The sequence below is a fragment of the Hipposideros armiger genome, unplaced genomic scaffold, assembly GCF_001890085.2.
Source record: "Hipposideros armiger isolate ML-2016 unplaced genomic scaffold, ASM189008v1 scaffold_45, whole genome shotgun sequence".
NCBI lineage: Eukaryota > Metazoa > Chordata > Mammalia > Chiroptera > Hipposideridae > Hipposideros > Hipposideros armiger.
The window spans coordinates 2,941,213-2,955,393 of record NW_017731395.1 but is presented as its reverse complement, the minus strand read 5'-3'; the positions used below and the strand labels follow the sequence as shown (position 1 = coordinate 2,955,393).

The 14,181-nt window shown below is 49.4% G+C and overlaps 1 protein-coding gene across 1 annotated transcript; it reads right to left on the bottom strand.

The window, feature by feature from the left end:
* Positions 1 to 3,840: 3,840 nt before the first annotated feature.
* On the bottom strand, positions 3,841 to 11,504 carry CUNH1orf115 (chromosome unknown C1orf115 homolog). The gene is made up of 2 exons (XM_019639671.1): positions 11,120 to 11,504; positions 3,841 to 6,359 (listed from the first exon to the last, which is right to left on the bottom strand). Exons 1-2 carry the CDS (start codon positions 11,408 to 11,410, stop codon positions 6,240 to 6,242), a joined length of 411 nt encoding a protein of 136 aa, XP_019495216.1. The 5' UTR covers positions 11,411 to 11,504; the 3' UTR covers positions 3,841 to 6,239.
* Between the last annotated feature and the right edge of the window lie 2,677 nt (positions 11,505 to 14,181).

Below are 14,181 nucleotides of genomic sequence, written 5' to 3'. Positions count from 1 at the left end.
GGGCCACAGGCTGCTGGGGAAGTGGTTCCCATTGTTTCTGTTTCCTCCTGGGGGGCTGCCCGAGAGCAGGCTGCAGGCCTGTGGATGTCAGAGTGGCCTTGAGAGCGCCTTAAACAGTCAAGAGGGGGGCGGAGTTGGGAATCAGCCCCTTGATATCAAAGATAAACAATGATCAAAGAGCGAGGGGGCGAGAAAGTTCCTCAGGCTCAGAAAACAGAGCACAGATGGACTCAGGCACTTCAGCCTCACTATTTCACAGAAGATGCTCAGGTCCAGAGCGGGCAAGTGGCCGCTTAGCGCTCAGATTACTTCCTGGGGCTGAGAGCAAGAGGATGCGAAGACCTGGGTCCCTTGTCCCTCCATCCTGTGTTAGCAGAGGACAGTTCTCAATGCCCCACCGGGCAGGACAACCCCTGCCCAAGTGCCTGTGAAGACCCCATGCCCCAAAGCCTCAGCAGGGCTCAAAGCTGATTTGCAGACTAAACGAATGAGTGCAAACAAATGAGAGACTCCTGGGTGATGAACGAAAGTGCAGACTCGCCTTCCCGGTTCTCACAGTGGTTACTACGGAGTAGTAGGTCCTCTGCATGTGTGCCGTGATGATGGAGACCATGCACCCCTCCTGAGAGCCCCCGGGACCTTCCCAGTGGTCCTCAGGCAGCCTGCTTGTCCTCCTTACACAGGGCCGGAGGAGTTGACAGCACTGGTGCATCCCGTGTTCCAGATAAGACAGTTTGAGTGTTGGGAAACCAGCCACCGGCAAAACAAACTGAGTTCAGGGTGAAAGATCAGAGTCCTTCCTTTGGAAGAGACGAAAAGCTACAAACAAACCCTTTCCTGCCCATCGAGCCTCCTCGTCTGGGATAAATTGTTCATCTCTGTCCTCCGCAGCTCTTGAGAGCCTCTCTCCCCTGCAGCTTCAAGCAGGTTTGTTTTCCAGCAAAGAGAAAGGTAGGGCTCTCATCCCCATCATGAATCGGGGAGCCACGCTCAGCAGATGGATGAGCTTAGGGGGAAGAGGCCAAAGCATCAATGGTGGGTGCAGAGGCAGGTTGTGTTCTCCTCTGCTTTTCTTCCCTCCCTCTCTGCCCCCACCACGCTCTCTCAGGCCTTCTTTCTGTCTCTCCCATAGGTCAGGGGCAAAGGAAGACCTGACTTCCAGCGAGGGGCACCTGGGGAAGGAGAACGCTTGATATCCTGCATGCTCGGTTCTTAGTGCAATCCATATTTAATCTTCCAAACAACCCTCTAAAGTGGATACTATTTACTCTACAAATGAAAGCAAATCAAACCCTGAAATTCAAAGCAGTTTGGGAACTTGTCCAAAGTCGCACGGCTAGAGGATTTGAAGCTAGGTTGTGCCAGCGCTCTTCCTTTTAGGAGGATGGCTTCCTGCTGGCCTTGGGGCCTTGGCCTCTGGCTCCAGCGCCCTGGGGTGAATGATGGCGGGCTGGCTCCATGGGAACACAGTTACCAGTCAATGGGAATGGTAACTCTGGTTGCAGAAATCACGCAAAGAAAGTGTGACAAAATGAATTCAACCGCACGGACTCAGGGTCACACATCCCTTCCCGGGCCCATCCCCATGAGCTCCCCTCTGTACCTTGACCTTGGCAAGTCAGCAGCTAAGCAGTCCCGGCACCTCAAAAATCCAGAGTAGGATGGGCTGGTGAGCACCTCGACTCTCCTTTTAGAGCAATTTCTAAGTACTTGGACCACAATGTTGCAGCCAGGCATGCAACTTGGATGTGGTTACATTTAAAGCTTCCCTCTTCCTCACATCATGGGCCGTAACAGGAGCCTAAGAGGAAAAGGACTGAGTGGCAGCTGAAACCAGCAGAAAGAGAACAGCTGTGAGGGTTCTCGCTATAGCCTTGGAGCAAACTTCCTACCTCCCGTGAGCTTTAGTTTTTGCGTAAAACCCAGATCATGATACTATTATCTATTATGATTATCATTATGTGAAGGAGTGAAGAAATAAAACGAAGTCACTGTGGTCAAGCTGTTAAATTACTAAAGTCAAGTAGACTGAGGCATGAGAAAATGATTCCATTCTTGCTTTAACCAGCCTGGGAACTTAAACTTTTGAATCCGTGTGTGTGTGTGTGTGTGTGTGTGTGTGTGTATCTCCTATAGATAACCCTCAGGTTACTCTCTGAAAGACTTAGCAAAGAAAGTTCACATGTCTAGACCACTGGCCATATGGAGAAGGACCATCTCAGACCAATCCAGAGGCTAATAAGAGTGCAGGACGGAGTCTCCTCAAGCATGTACTTTGTACTATAGGAACGGTTAGCTTTTCTCTCCTCTTCGGAACACTCTGGGTATTGCCTAGTTGTGTTTCTGGTTTTTAAACCCCAAGACCCTTGAATAAATCTTTACCACTTATTTCTAACCAACCCTCCTGATTCATTTACGCTCCGTCGACACTGTGTCATTGACTCTGTTAATGAGAAGGAAATGAAATTGAGAATCAAATAAAACGAGGTCATTAAGGCGCCAGCACAGCCCACCCTCGTAGATGCTGACTGTATCTTTGTTTCTTTTTGATCCCATGGGCAGCAAAACCAGGGAGCAGGTGGAACTGGGGCCTCGTGGGGGTCACACGAATAGCTCTCTGATGTATGGCAGTGAACGCACTGAAAGACGAAGTCACGTCAGCTCTTGTATGGAAAAATGATGGCGATAAAGAAATTTCACTTATATGCCCTTTTCTCCTCAAACGCTAAAGATCTCAAAATATGCAAACCATGCTCCACAACAGAAAGTGTCTCTGCTTTCCTAGCTCTGTGACTGTGTGCATGATGATGATTCCTAACTCAGGGTTCTTTCAACAATTAAAGATAAACACGTGAAGTGGTTTTTTTCCAACCCATAAGTCCCCTGCAAAAAAAAAAAAAAACCAGAAAAAATAAAAAAGGTGTTATCTTACCATCTTACCACTTTCTACTCCTGAGGCAATTCTAAACATCTCTCCGAGGAAGCCAAACAAAAACAAAACAAATTCTTTCCCTCCCTTTAAGTTATTTCCCTCCATTTTAAATGAAGACAGCGAGCCTGGAAGTGGTCCACTTTGGGACGAAAGAGCCAGTGACAGGAAGACTGAGCTCTGAGGCGTATGTCTGCCAGCACTTTCGCCGTGATGTTTGTCAGCCTTGAACCACAAGCATGTCTGAGCGCCTTGTCAACAGGTTATGCAAGAGGATCACCTGGGAAACACCTGTAAAGAAAGCAAAGCCGGTCCTGGAGGTGTTCCATTCTGATCCTGATGTGTGTCTCTAGATGGAGCTGCAGGGGGGAAGGCGCCAAGTGCCCCAGAGGCAGAGACCTTTCTGATCACTGCTGTGAGGACTGAGTGGGCACGGGACCCATGCCCAGCATGGGGCTGGCACCGGGCAGGCCCGAGACCCCAGGCTCCCACCTTGGAGCCCACTGGCAGGTGCCAACTGAAGGAGCCCCTAAAGGGCCAGCATTGCCCAGCTCGGGGAGAGGAATAGCTGCTTCAGAACCTTCTAAACTACTTGTAGAAAATCTCTAAATCCAAATCAGAGGTTCTGGAAATTTTCATTTTTAATAACTGCGTGAGCTGAAACCCTTGCCCAGTGAAGCCTGTTCTGCTGGGCTTCTGGAGAACGGCCCCACCTGTAACACCCAAGCAGAGTCCCAGGTGAGTCTGGCCTCTCGCCCTCCTCCTGGGCCTCGGAGCAGCACTGGCTTGTCCCAGGAAGGTCCCCCGACTGGCCCTCACCGGCTGTAGGAAGTCCTCGGCCTTGGCTGGCGTCTTTCTCGGACAAGGCTAGAAAGTGAGGGGACCAAAAAAAAATCTTCCCACGCAGAAAGTTAAACCAATTGGGGTTTTATTTACACAAGAGGACAAGGAAGGAATACAAAAGAAGCCTCAAAGTCAAGCGTGTAAAGAAGAGCCTCTAAAGCTCAATTCTCAGTAGGGTGAGAATTAAAAAAAAAAGGTGGCGAGAAAGACAAGGCAAGAAGGTCATCTGCAACATGGGTGCCCCATTGTGGAGTAAACGACTACTCCGGCTGACAGGGTGAAGTTCATCTTCTGTCCCATGAATCCATGAACCTGGCTCCCAGGACAATCCCTGTGAGGTTTTGACTTTCCCAAGTCCTGGGTTAATTCTTAACTATACTTCAAGAATTTTAGGGCCAGATGTGCTTGGCCTGAGGGTATCGCTAATTTGGCGATAGGGAGGGGACAGGGAGGGGAAGGTTTTCGTCCCACAGGCCTCAGCCACTCATGTCCCTCCCTGGGCTCACATTTCCACTTCCCCAGAGACTCAGCATCCCTGGGCCACCGGGGAGGGGCGTCCTCCAGGCCCACCACAGGCTGCCTCCCTCTGACCGGCACGCCAAGCCAGCCTGACTTTCCCATGAAGCTGTGCTTCGCTTTTTCTCCAACTCACATCTCTTCTTTCCGACTCCCAGGGTGGATAGGCAAGCTATAATTATCTTACACGTGTGAAAAACGTGCCACTATCCACGTTCATCATTTGAGCTAAAATGAGGACATGGGTTTTCTCTTTTCCTCACAGATATTAATGCTGCAGGAACTGGGTCCAAGTTCATCTCAACAAGAACCTCCAGAGCAGGAAGCCGAGTCTAGCATCATGGCTGCAACTTCCTCCTCCACCCGTTCCTTTCTCTGTCCGTCTGTCTTCCCACCATCTCCACTTCCCAGTGCCATCTGGTGGGGGCTTGACCATCAGTGAAGCATGACCATGAAGGCCTCCTTTGCATGGCCTGAAGAAACTTCCAGGGGCAATAGGTAGACGTTGCCACTGACCGTGATCAGAGATAACGGGTTTGAACTTCTGGATAGTCTAGAAACAAAGTCAGAACAGTGGCCAATCCTGGGAGCTGGCAGAGGGCATGGCAAGAGGGACCCTTCTTTCTTTCATCTCCCTGTCCAACGGTCCAATGGCAGTCCGTGGGTCGTCCTGGGGGAGTGTCAGGACCATGCCTGTCTCACCCTAACCTTTGGACCCAGGTGAGATGAGGTCAAAATGGGCAGCACAAAAGTGGAAAGGAGGCCGCAAAGCCAGCCAAAGTGAGCTCATGGGCCTCAGAAGGGTTTCACGCACCAGCCACGGCACCTCTGGCCACCCACCTTCCCTGAGTCCCTACCTAGAGCCAGAGGCCTGGCCCACCTAAGATTTCCCAACGCTGACAACCCAGGACTCGATCCTACACTTCCACTTCTCTTATCCAGTACCCTTTTGTCTTGTTCCTACTTCCTTTGGACCTGTCTCCTACTTACTGGTTCCTCCCCTAAATCACACACTTCCATTTCCAGGTGTAGCGTCTCCCTCTCCCCCGAGCCTTGGTTGGCTTGGCGTAGAGATGTGGAGCTGATGTTGCTGGCATCTGAGGCAGGAGGCCCACGACCTCAGCCAGTCACATGTGTGTGGGTGAGTCTGGCCAGCCAGTCACACGTGGCTGGGCCGGACTGGGCCGGACATGAGCCCTCAGGAGCACCCCCTCACTGGATCCTTTCCACCCACCCAGCCTGCACCTTCACTTGCCATTTCTTTCCCTGGCTGCACGTTCATGTCAGAGAAGGGTGACGGTGACAAGCTTTTATCTACTTTAAACAGTCACGACACACTGGGAACACAGTTTCAAAGTGTCACAGCCTTCAAAGAGACTTTTCTTCCTTCCTTCTTCTCAAGCCTGTAATTAAACGCCTGGTGACAAAGGGGTGGGGGAAGGAAGGAGGTGGGGGACACGACTTCAGAAACCAGCCGCTCCTTTGGTGCCCTCAGAACCCAAGTCACCAAGGGCTGTGAGTGCCTGAAAGGTCGCGCGGCCTATGACTTTTCCAGAAGAATGTAGCAAATGATTTCACTCCTGTATTTTCCCTCCCTCCGTCTCCATAATCCCCACTCCGCTTGCCACCCCGCGTGCTCATGTGTGTTAAAGGTTTGATTCCATGCCAGTCCCCTGCCACCTTCATGGGAAGGTTCCAGTTTTAGCAAACGAACTCTAATCCCAAACCTAATCCCAGCTCATTTTCTGTGGGATTGCCCAACAGAGCCACCGTGTCCAAGAAACATGAAAAGCTCAGCAGATGGGAAAGGGTGTCCCGTTCATAACACTCATCCAGTTCAACAGAGAAAGGCCTTTTTTTTTCTTCTGTGGGTTCAAATCTAGAGTGCTTCTGGATTTGCATGGCTCCGGGAGCAGGGGCCTCCATTGCTCTCGAGCCGCAGCGGCTCCCACTAGCGGACAAACGACACCACGCTGGTAGCCACTCCAAAGGGGGCAGAGTAAGCCGCGGCGAAACCCTGCAGGCCGATGACCACGTAGCGGCATCCTTTGGTGATGACCTTCCCAACATTCTATTTTTAGGAACAGAAGAGAAGGGCAAAGGGTCAGGTTAGGCAACTTGGTAATTCCTCACGCGCAAGGGTGACATACATAAAGAACCATTTGCCTCGTTTTCCCAGGGCAAGTTAGGAGTTACCAGTTTGTCCCAAGCCCGCTCCTGGCCCAAGAACACGTGGGGGCCCGGAACAGATGTCACCACCTTGCAGAGTCCTTTCAAGCACTGCGTATTTCCAGACAATTCCGAGGTCTTGGAGACAGCAGTGAGGCTGCTAGCAAAGCCACCTTGACTTCCCGCTACCTCCAGGGTATATTTCCGTCTGACCCACACCTGATTCCCGGGACAATGCCCGGTGGGCTTCTCAGTGAGACATTAGGGTGCCAGTGTGTGTCTGTATGTGTGTGTAGGGGGAGGGGTTGCTAAGAGCTACATCTCTATAAAACGGTAATAAGATTCAGTAGGAGAATTTGAGTTACCTGTTTGAAATAATAACAACGAAACTATCCTCTGGGAGCAAGTCTAATAGTCAAGAGCATCCTTTATAAGCAATGCCCCTGGAATCATGAACGGCCTCTGTTAAACTTGACATTTTGAGTACTTGCACGTCCATTATCCTCACCCTGGTATTTAAAACAAGGGGGAAAAAAAAAACCAACTGCTGGTATTTAAAAAAACAAAAAGAAAAAAAAGTACTGCTTGTCACTTAATCTTTGCAATTTAGGGAAAAAAGCTACTAAAATAGCTCATTAGCAGGAACACTGTCAAAACACAGGTTTGAGAATACGTGAGGCAAAGACATGTGAACTATCTGTTGTGATACGGCCATTTCAGTGTCATTCAAGGGAGGAGGTTTTGTATTAGCTCATGTTACAGATGAGGAAACTGAAGCGGGGAGAGGCGAGCATGGCCCGAGGCCACACAAGCAGTGGGCGTCCAGCCAGCCGGGCTCCAGTGCCCACGTCTCATGGTGCCGTCTTTCTCCCTCTTGAGCTAAAGGTTATTCCACGCCCTACATTTCCCCTCTCCAACCCTCTCCTAGCTGCCCGATTAACAAAATTTAATTACTTTCCTAATCCACACTTCTCCCTGTAGCTCTCAGAGATGGCTTGGAAAAGGCACCTATTATTGGGTTGTCGGAAAAGTCATGACATATATTTTTCTATGTTTTTCATTGCAAAAATGTGTCATGACTTTTCCGACAATGCAATATTTTACAGTAAGTTTGAGGTTAGTTTCCTCACCCCACCTCCTCCGTCATCCCAAGTGCTTCTGCACAGGCAGGGGCCAGGTGACACTCTGGCTTCCAGCTCTGCTGTGCTCTAGCTGTGCAGCCTTGAACAAATAGCTTCACTTCCTTAAAACCCAGTTTCCATGGCTGCACAATGTGCTCCCCAGTTGAGGGGATTCAGAGATGTTGCATGTGATCTGTGCACAGAGCACTAGGCACTCTGCGAGAGGGAACACAGCAAACACATGCCCCTTGCCCTTCCCCGAGCCCAGAAAACAGCACTGTCACAACAATGAAGGGACCATATGACACTAGTATCATTACTTACAAATCAACTGGGAACCCTGTCCCAGACTCACAGCCTCCTTCCAGAGGCTGGACCAGCTCAGCACTGGAGTGGACCTGTTTGGAGCCATGGAGCTGCAGGGCAGTGTGATCAATCCTTTCGCATTTCACAAGGGCCAAACATTTCTCTTTACATAGAAGCAGGAAGGGAGTTGGGTGTAGAGTTTGAGCAGTTCACAGATGAATGGGAACTTTAATCACCTTTCCTTGAAGGAGAAACCAGCCATGCCTTCATATAGTCACGTGTCGCTTAATGGATAGGGATATGTCTGAGAAATGCATCATTAGAGAATCTCATCATTGTGTGGCCTTCATAGGGCGCACTCACAAACCTAGACGGTCCAGCCTACCGCACACCTAGGCTGGATGGTACAGCCCACTGTTCCTGGGCTACAAGCCTGCACCGCGTGTGACTCTAAGTGAATATTGTAGGCAACTGTCACCCAGTGGTAAGCACAGTACTTTTATACAACAGGCAGCTCACTCCAGGTCCCTTCAGTGCTAGGACCTCACTAGGTGACAGGAATCCCTCAGCTCCATTAGAATCTCATGGGACCACCGTCATAGATGTGGTCCCCCCCCCGTTGACCGGATCATCGTTACGGGGCATGTGACTACGATGCAGAGCTGTTTCCAGGTCATTCCTTATTCACTGGGCCCAAGTAAGGTCAAGTTTCACCTGGTGACAAAAGCAGGGGAAGTCCCCTCCCCACATTTCTAGCTGAGCTGTGGCTGTTCTCGTGGATTTTCAGCAAAGCAAGTTCAGCTGTGTTGCCTTCTCGGTAAATTCAGAAAAAGTGAAACTGAAGGTGGCTTTGTTTTGAAAGGCATTAAGGGCATGGCCTACCATTGCATGACCACGTCCCCTCACCTGGCCTGCTGGGTGTACTGAACTAGCGTGTGGCACATGTCCTCAGCGCTGCTCCGGCTGTTTCCTCCATCTTGGATGTCACCCCCTGTCTATCTGGTGACATTTTCTTTTTTTTCCTTTCACTGAGGTACAATTCACTAACATAAAACCTTCATTTGAAAGTAAACAATTCCGTGGCACTGAGTACATTCACAATGTTGTGTGACCACCACGTCTATGTACTTCCAAAACATTTTCATCACCCCAAAGGAACCCCTGGACCCATTAGGCAGTTGCTCTCCGTAACTGTCCCCTTCCCAGGCCTTGGCGACCACCAGTCTGTGCTCTGTCTCTCTGGGTTTACCTATTCTGGATATTTTATATAAATGAGATCATACCTTGTGTGACTGGCTTCTTTCACTTAGCGTCATAGTTTAGAGGTTCATCCATGTTGGAGCGTGTGTCAGAATGTCATTCCTTTTTATGGTTGAATAATATTCCACTGTACGTATACATTTTGTTGATCCATTGATCAGTTGATAAACATTTGAGTTGTTTCTACCTTTGGCTACAGTGAATAATGTTGCTATGAAAATGTATATATTAATATATACATGTATATATTATATACGCACATATATACATTTGTAAGTATACGTGTGTGTGGGTGTGTGTGTGTTTGAGTACCTGTTTTCAATTCTTTTGGGTATATACCTAGGAGTGGAACTGCTGGATTAGACAGTCATTCTATATTTAATTTTTTTGAGGACCTGCCAAATTGTTTACAGTATCTGCCCCACTTTACATTCCCACCAACAATTCACAAGAATTCCAGTTTCTCCACATCCTTGCCAACACTTATTTGGGAGTTTCTCTCTTTTCTTGTCTTTTTCTGGATAATAGCCATCCTCGTGGGTATGAGGAGTAGGACCTCAAAGTTAACCTGTGAAACCATAACTCCTTCTCAGCCCAGTTTTCATCTCACCATCGATTTGAAAGCTTGCCTGACTTCACAGCCTCATTCCTGAGGCTTCGCTGTCAGGGTCTGAACCATGCAGCCCCACGGAGGTGCCCCAGGTCCACCAGGTCTCCCTGGGAGACCCTGGACTTCTCTCTAGGGCAGGGCTGCATCGCATCCACTCTGCATCTCTCGTGTTTAGCACAACGCCTGGCACGTAGTGAGCCCTCCCAAAGCGTCCGCAAGTGCCAGCCTCTGAGCTGGGAGTTCCACATTATCAGTTCACCAGCTGAGGCAAATGATGGCTTCTTTGTGCTCGGCTGGGACCAGGAAGAAGGATGATTGGTCCTAGCATGACGCTAAGCCTGAAGGTCCCAACTTTAGAGTTTTCATTAATATATTTCACCTCTGCCTCCTTGTATACTGCTCCCAAAGCTGCTGATATACCTTTAAAGAGGATGATAAACCTAAGCGTCCAGGTATGGAGACTGGCTGGTTTCAGGTATGATGAAGGCCACTGGAGGACACAGATAACTGGACCATAAATCAGGCGGGGCCCTCAGCCTTTGGCCAGGACACAGGAGTTTTGCGATTTCCCCCTGGGTGGCTGTGCTCAGGCCCAGGGAGCAGTAGTAGCGTCCAGCGCTTCCAGGCAGGGGCACCTGGGCTTTTATCTCTAAGGAGGACACTGACATTTCATCCCATGTTCATGCCCCTGTTCCCTCTCTATCTCTCCACCCCCACCCTCACCCTGACCCCAGGCAAATGGCAGTATGTTTACATGCCCCAGAACACACAGATAGCTGCATATTTGTGTAGGTGTTGAATTCCCAGGCCCTGGAAATAACCTGGGGAATATTTGGGGGGGAATAACCCAAACAATTCTCCGCTAGTGAGATAGATATCCTGGATAGAAAGTTGCAGGAGAACAGATAAACCGGGCTGCAACTTTCTTCTTTCCAACTGGGTCACCTTCTAGGAGTCACCTGACCACGCTGATGCTCAGTATTCCCATCTCTAAAGCAGGGACATTGCGTTCTGTCCTGCCGATGACACAAGGGAGTGTAAGACACACCCAGGATAAGAACCGCCTTGGGAAGCGACCCTTGGGGCTGTTATTAACCAGCCAGCAACGGGGTAGCGGGTGGGGCGGTGGCCGGTGACACCTCTGCTGTAGTTTTGTCCTCACTTCCTAGGTCACAGACGGAATAGTTTTGGGGGCTTTAGTAGTGAATGCTGGCGAGAGGGTGGGAGTGGGGGGTCCGAGGGAAGACACGGGGCAGCCCAGAGAGGCTGAGAACAGTCAGACGGTGGGGACCCGGCTCCACCTCTCCCGTGGGTCCATCAGGAAGCTCAGGGCCGGGACAGTGGGCGACGGAGGGGGGGCCCTACCTTGCCGTACTTCTTCAGTTTCTGCCGGTACCTCCTCTTGGGCTTGTCGGCCCGCGCCGGCTCCTCCAGCGGCTCGTAGCGCTCGGGGAGGACGGCCAGGTGCACCCGCCGCGCGCTCCGGGCCGCGGGGCGCTCCGCGCTCGCTGCGCTCTCGGTCGCCTCGTCCCCCAGCTCCAGGTGCTCCAGGATGGCGCTCGCCTCCTCGTCCCCCTCCGTGCCCCCTCGCCCCCGGGGGCCGCGGCGCGACAGGCTACTGGCCGCCTTGCTTCGGAGCCTGGCTCCCACCGTCATGATGCCGCGGCCCCTCCGGCGACGGTCGGGGCGCGAGTGCCAAGACACCAACCTTTGCTCCCCGCCCGCCGCCGCCCGGACGGGGCGGGGGGACTTGAGGGCTCAGCGCCCTCTGGCCGTGGGGCCCGGGATTGCGGCGGCTCCACCTGGGCCTGGCCTTGGGAGGAGGGGAGCGCTCAGCCCACCTGCCCGCACCCCCACCTGTGGGTGAGGGACACCCCGAAAGGTCAATGCACCGTGAACTTACAGACCACATTCAACCGGAACTTGCCACGAAAGAAATGAGCCCCAAATAAGGAGGCTTCCTTTGTCCTCGTGCAAACGGGCAGATGATGATGATGATGATGATGATGATGAGAGTAATAAACATTACACTCCGTGCTGGTGAGGGCATGGCGAGATGATCGTGATAATACAGTATGCATGGGATGCGGATTGGTGACAAGCTTTTGGGAAGGCAATCAGGAAATACTTATCAAGAGTCCTGAAAAGTGGCCATACCTTTCTAGGTGCCTCTCTGAAGGAAATACTCAGAAAGGCAAAGGGTTGCGTCCTTGGAGTTCATCACAGTCTGACTCCAGTGAAAAATGGAGCAAACCCAGGCGGATGGGACAGGCAAAGTCCAGAGCAATCATGAGAAATCAGAGGATGTAATCATTAAAATGGCGATTCTCAAGAATACCGCTCTGGCAGAGACGCATTCTGTGTATTGTGAACCGCAACCTGTTCAGGATGCCTTATTTTCTTATGTGGGCAAATGTCTTTTAATTCTTGGAAACTTAGAGTGAAGTATAAAAGAATATGGGTTATTTCATTACTGTTTTAATGTTATTAAAATGTGTAATACATTTAAAATTGATTTGGATATATTGCTATAAAGAGATAAAATATTGATAATTGAGCATATTTGAATATTAAAAAGCTAGTTTTGTGATTCCAACTTAAACTGTATAATCAATGGATTTAGACTTATAAGTTTAAATAGAATGGAATACAAAACTAAGTTTAATTTACTATATTTATAGGAATTATATAGCCTGGTATGTGGTTGAATAATGTGAATATAAAATCAAATATATTAAGCTTGTAAAAGTCACATGCAATGGTGAAGGTAATTAAATTAAGTGAATGGTAAAAGTCCCTTACAGCGATTGTTAAATTTTATTTACAAACCTAATAAAATTGTTAAATTTTATTAGGTTTGTAAATAAAATTTAAAAATAGACGAGTTGAATTTAAAAGGTGATGGGAAGGTAAATTTGTGGATTTGTAACTTTACTAAAGTAACTATTAATTTATAAACTGAAGCAGACCCTAACAGTCCCTTTTCTATGTACAAAACTGATTTCAGAGACCCTCCTTTCCCAAGACTGCATATCAAATGGAGACAAAGGTGGGATGCCCACGGGATCTAAAATGTGTTTTGTCCAAAATATTGGGTTGTTGGAAAAGTCATGACGTTATTTTTTTTCTATGTTTTTCATTGCAAAAATGTGTCATCACTTTTCTGACAACCCAATCCTTTCCAAATGTCACAACAACATTTAGCTTGCTTGTTAAAGGCAAAACGCCACAGCAACTGAAAATTGATCTCCAGATTAAGTCTCTATCACCAGCGAGCAAGGACTCAAGATGTAATCAGAAACCATCTTTAGGTTTCTTACCATTGTCTGTAGAAGTTACTCAGTGTGGGAATGCTTCCTACGCTCCTGGGTAAAAAGTTGGGCAGTCCTATAATTTTTCTGATCACACAGTGGTAATTGAAAGTTTCCAAGCTGCAAACACGGTCTCAATTTATGTAATTGTGCATCTTACCATGTGAAATTCCGTATAATACTCAGAGCCTTGAACTTGACTTAATGTTAATCCTCTCTCTGTCTTCAGGAAGCCCCTGCTGTGGGCTGTGTGTGTGTGTGTGTGTGTGTGTATAAGGAGGGTAGGGGTTGGGGAAGCAACAAGCTTCTCTTCTGTTCACCCACCTGATGTGTCTCAGTTCCCAAGCTTGCAAACTGGCTTCTGGCCCTTCCAAGGCCCAAACAGAGAAGATGGCAGGCAGAAAAGTTCTTCCTTCACTGGGACTGCCCAAGATGTTGGCTCAACCTCTGGACCTGGCAGGTGTTTGGATGGCACTTTCCTTGGTTCTCTAGAAGCTCCCAGTGGAACATTCTATTGTACTGGCCACAGCCCAGCAAATGCCGTCTCACCTCCATTACGTTCTCCCTCCTCAATCCTTAGCAGTCCTGTGGGTCACCTCTGGCTTTCCTATCCTGAGCCTGTGTGCCCTTCTAGATGGCCACGTGGGACAGGATTCAGTATAGGGCATTCAGTGCTTCCAAATGACCAAAAGGGTTGGGAGAACAGGTGCACACTGGGCCACCTCCAGTGTAACTCCTAGAACCATCACAGAGCTGTTGCTTGTATTGCAGTCAGAAAGCTGGGGCACCAGAAAGATACCACCAGGGCAACACAGAGACATCTCCAACCAGTCTTTTGATGCTCACAAGATTGCAGACCAGAAACTGACACCTGGCACAGGAAAAATCCAACACCTGCAGGGCCATGTTTACTATTACAGCAAAAGCAGCAAAGCTAGCAGAAGCATGGCTTTCACCTCACGCTGCCTTCCAAAGCTCTAGGGAGTGTGCCTCATTATAAGTTAACTCGATAAATTCCCTCCAGTACCCAAGGGACTGTTTTCACTTCCTACTCTCAGCACACAGGAAAAAGCGTGGGAAGGATACTGAATGAGTGCTAATCCATAGGAATTTTAC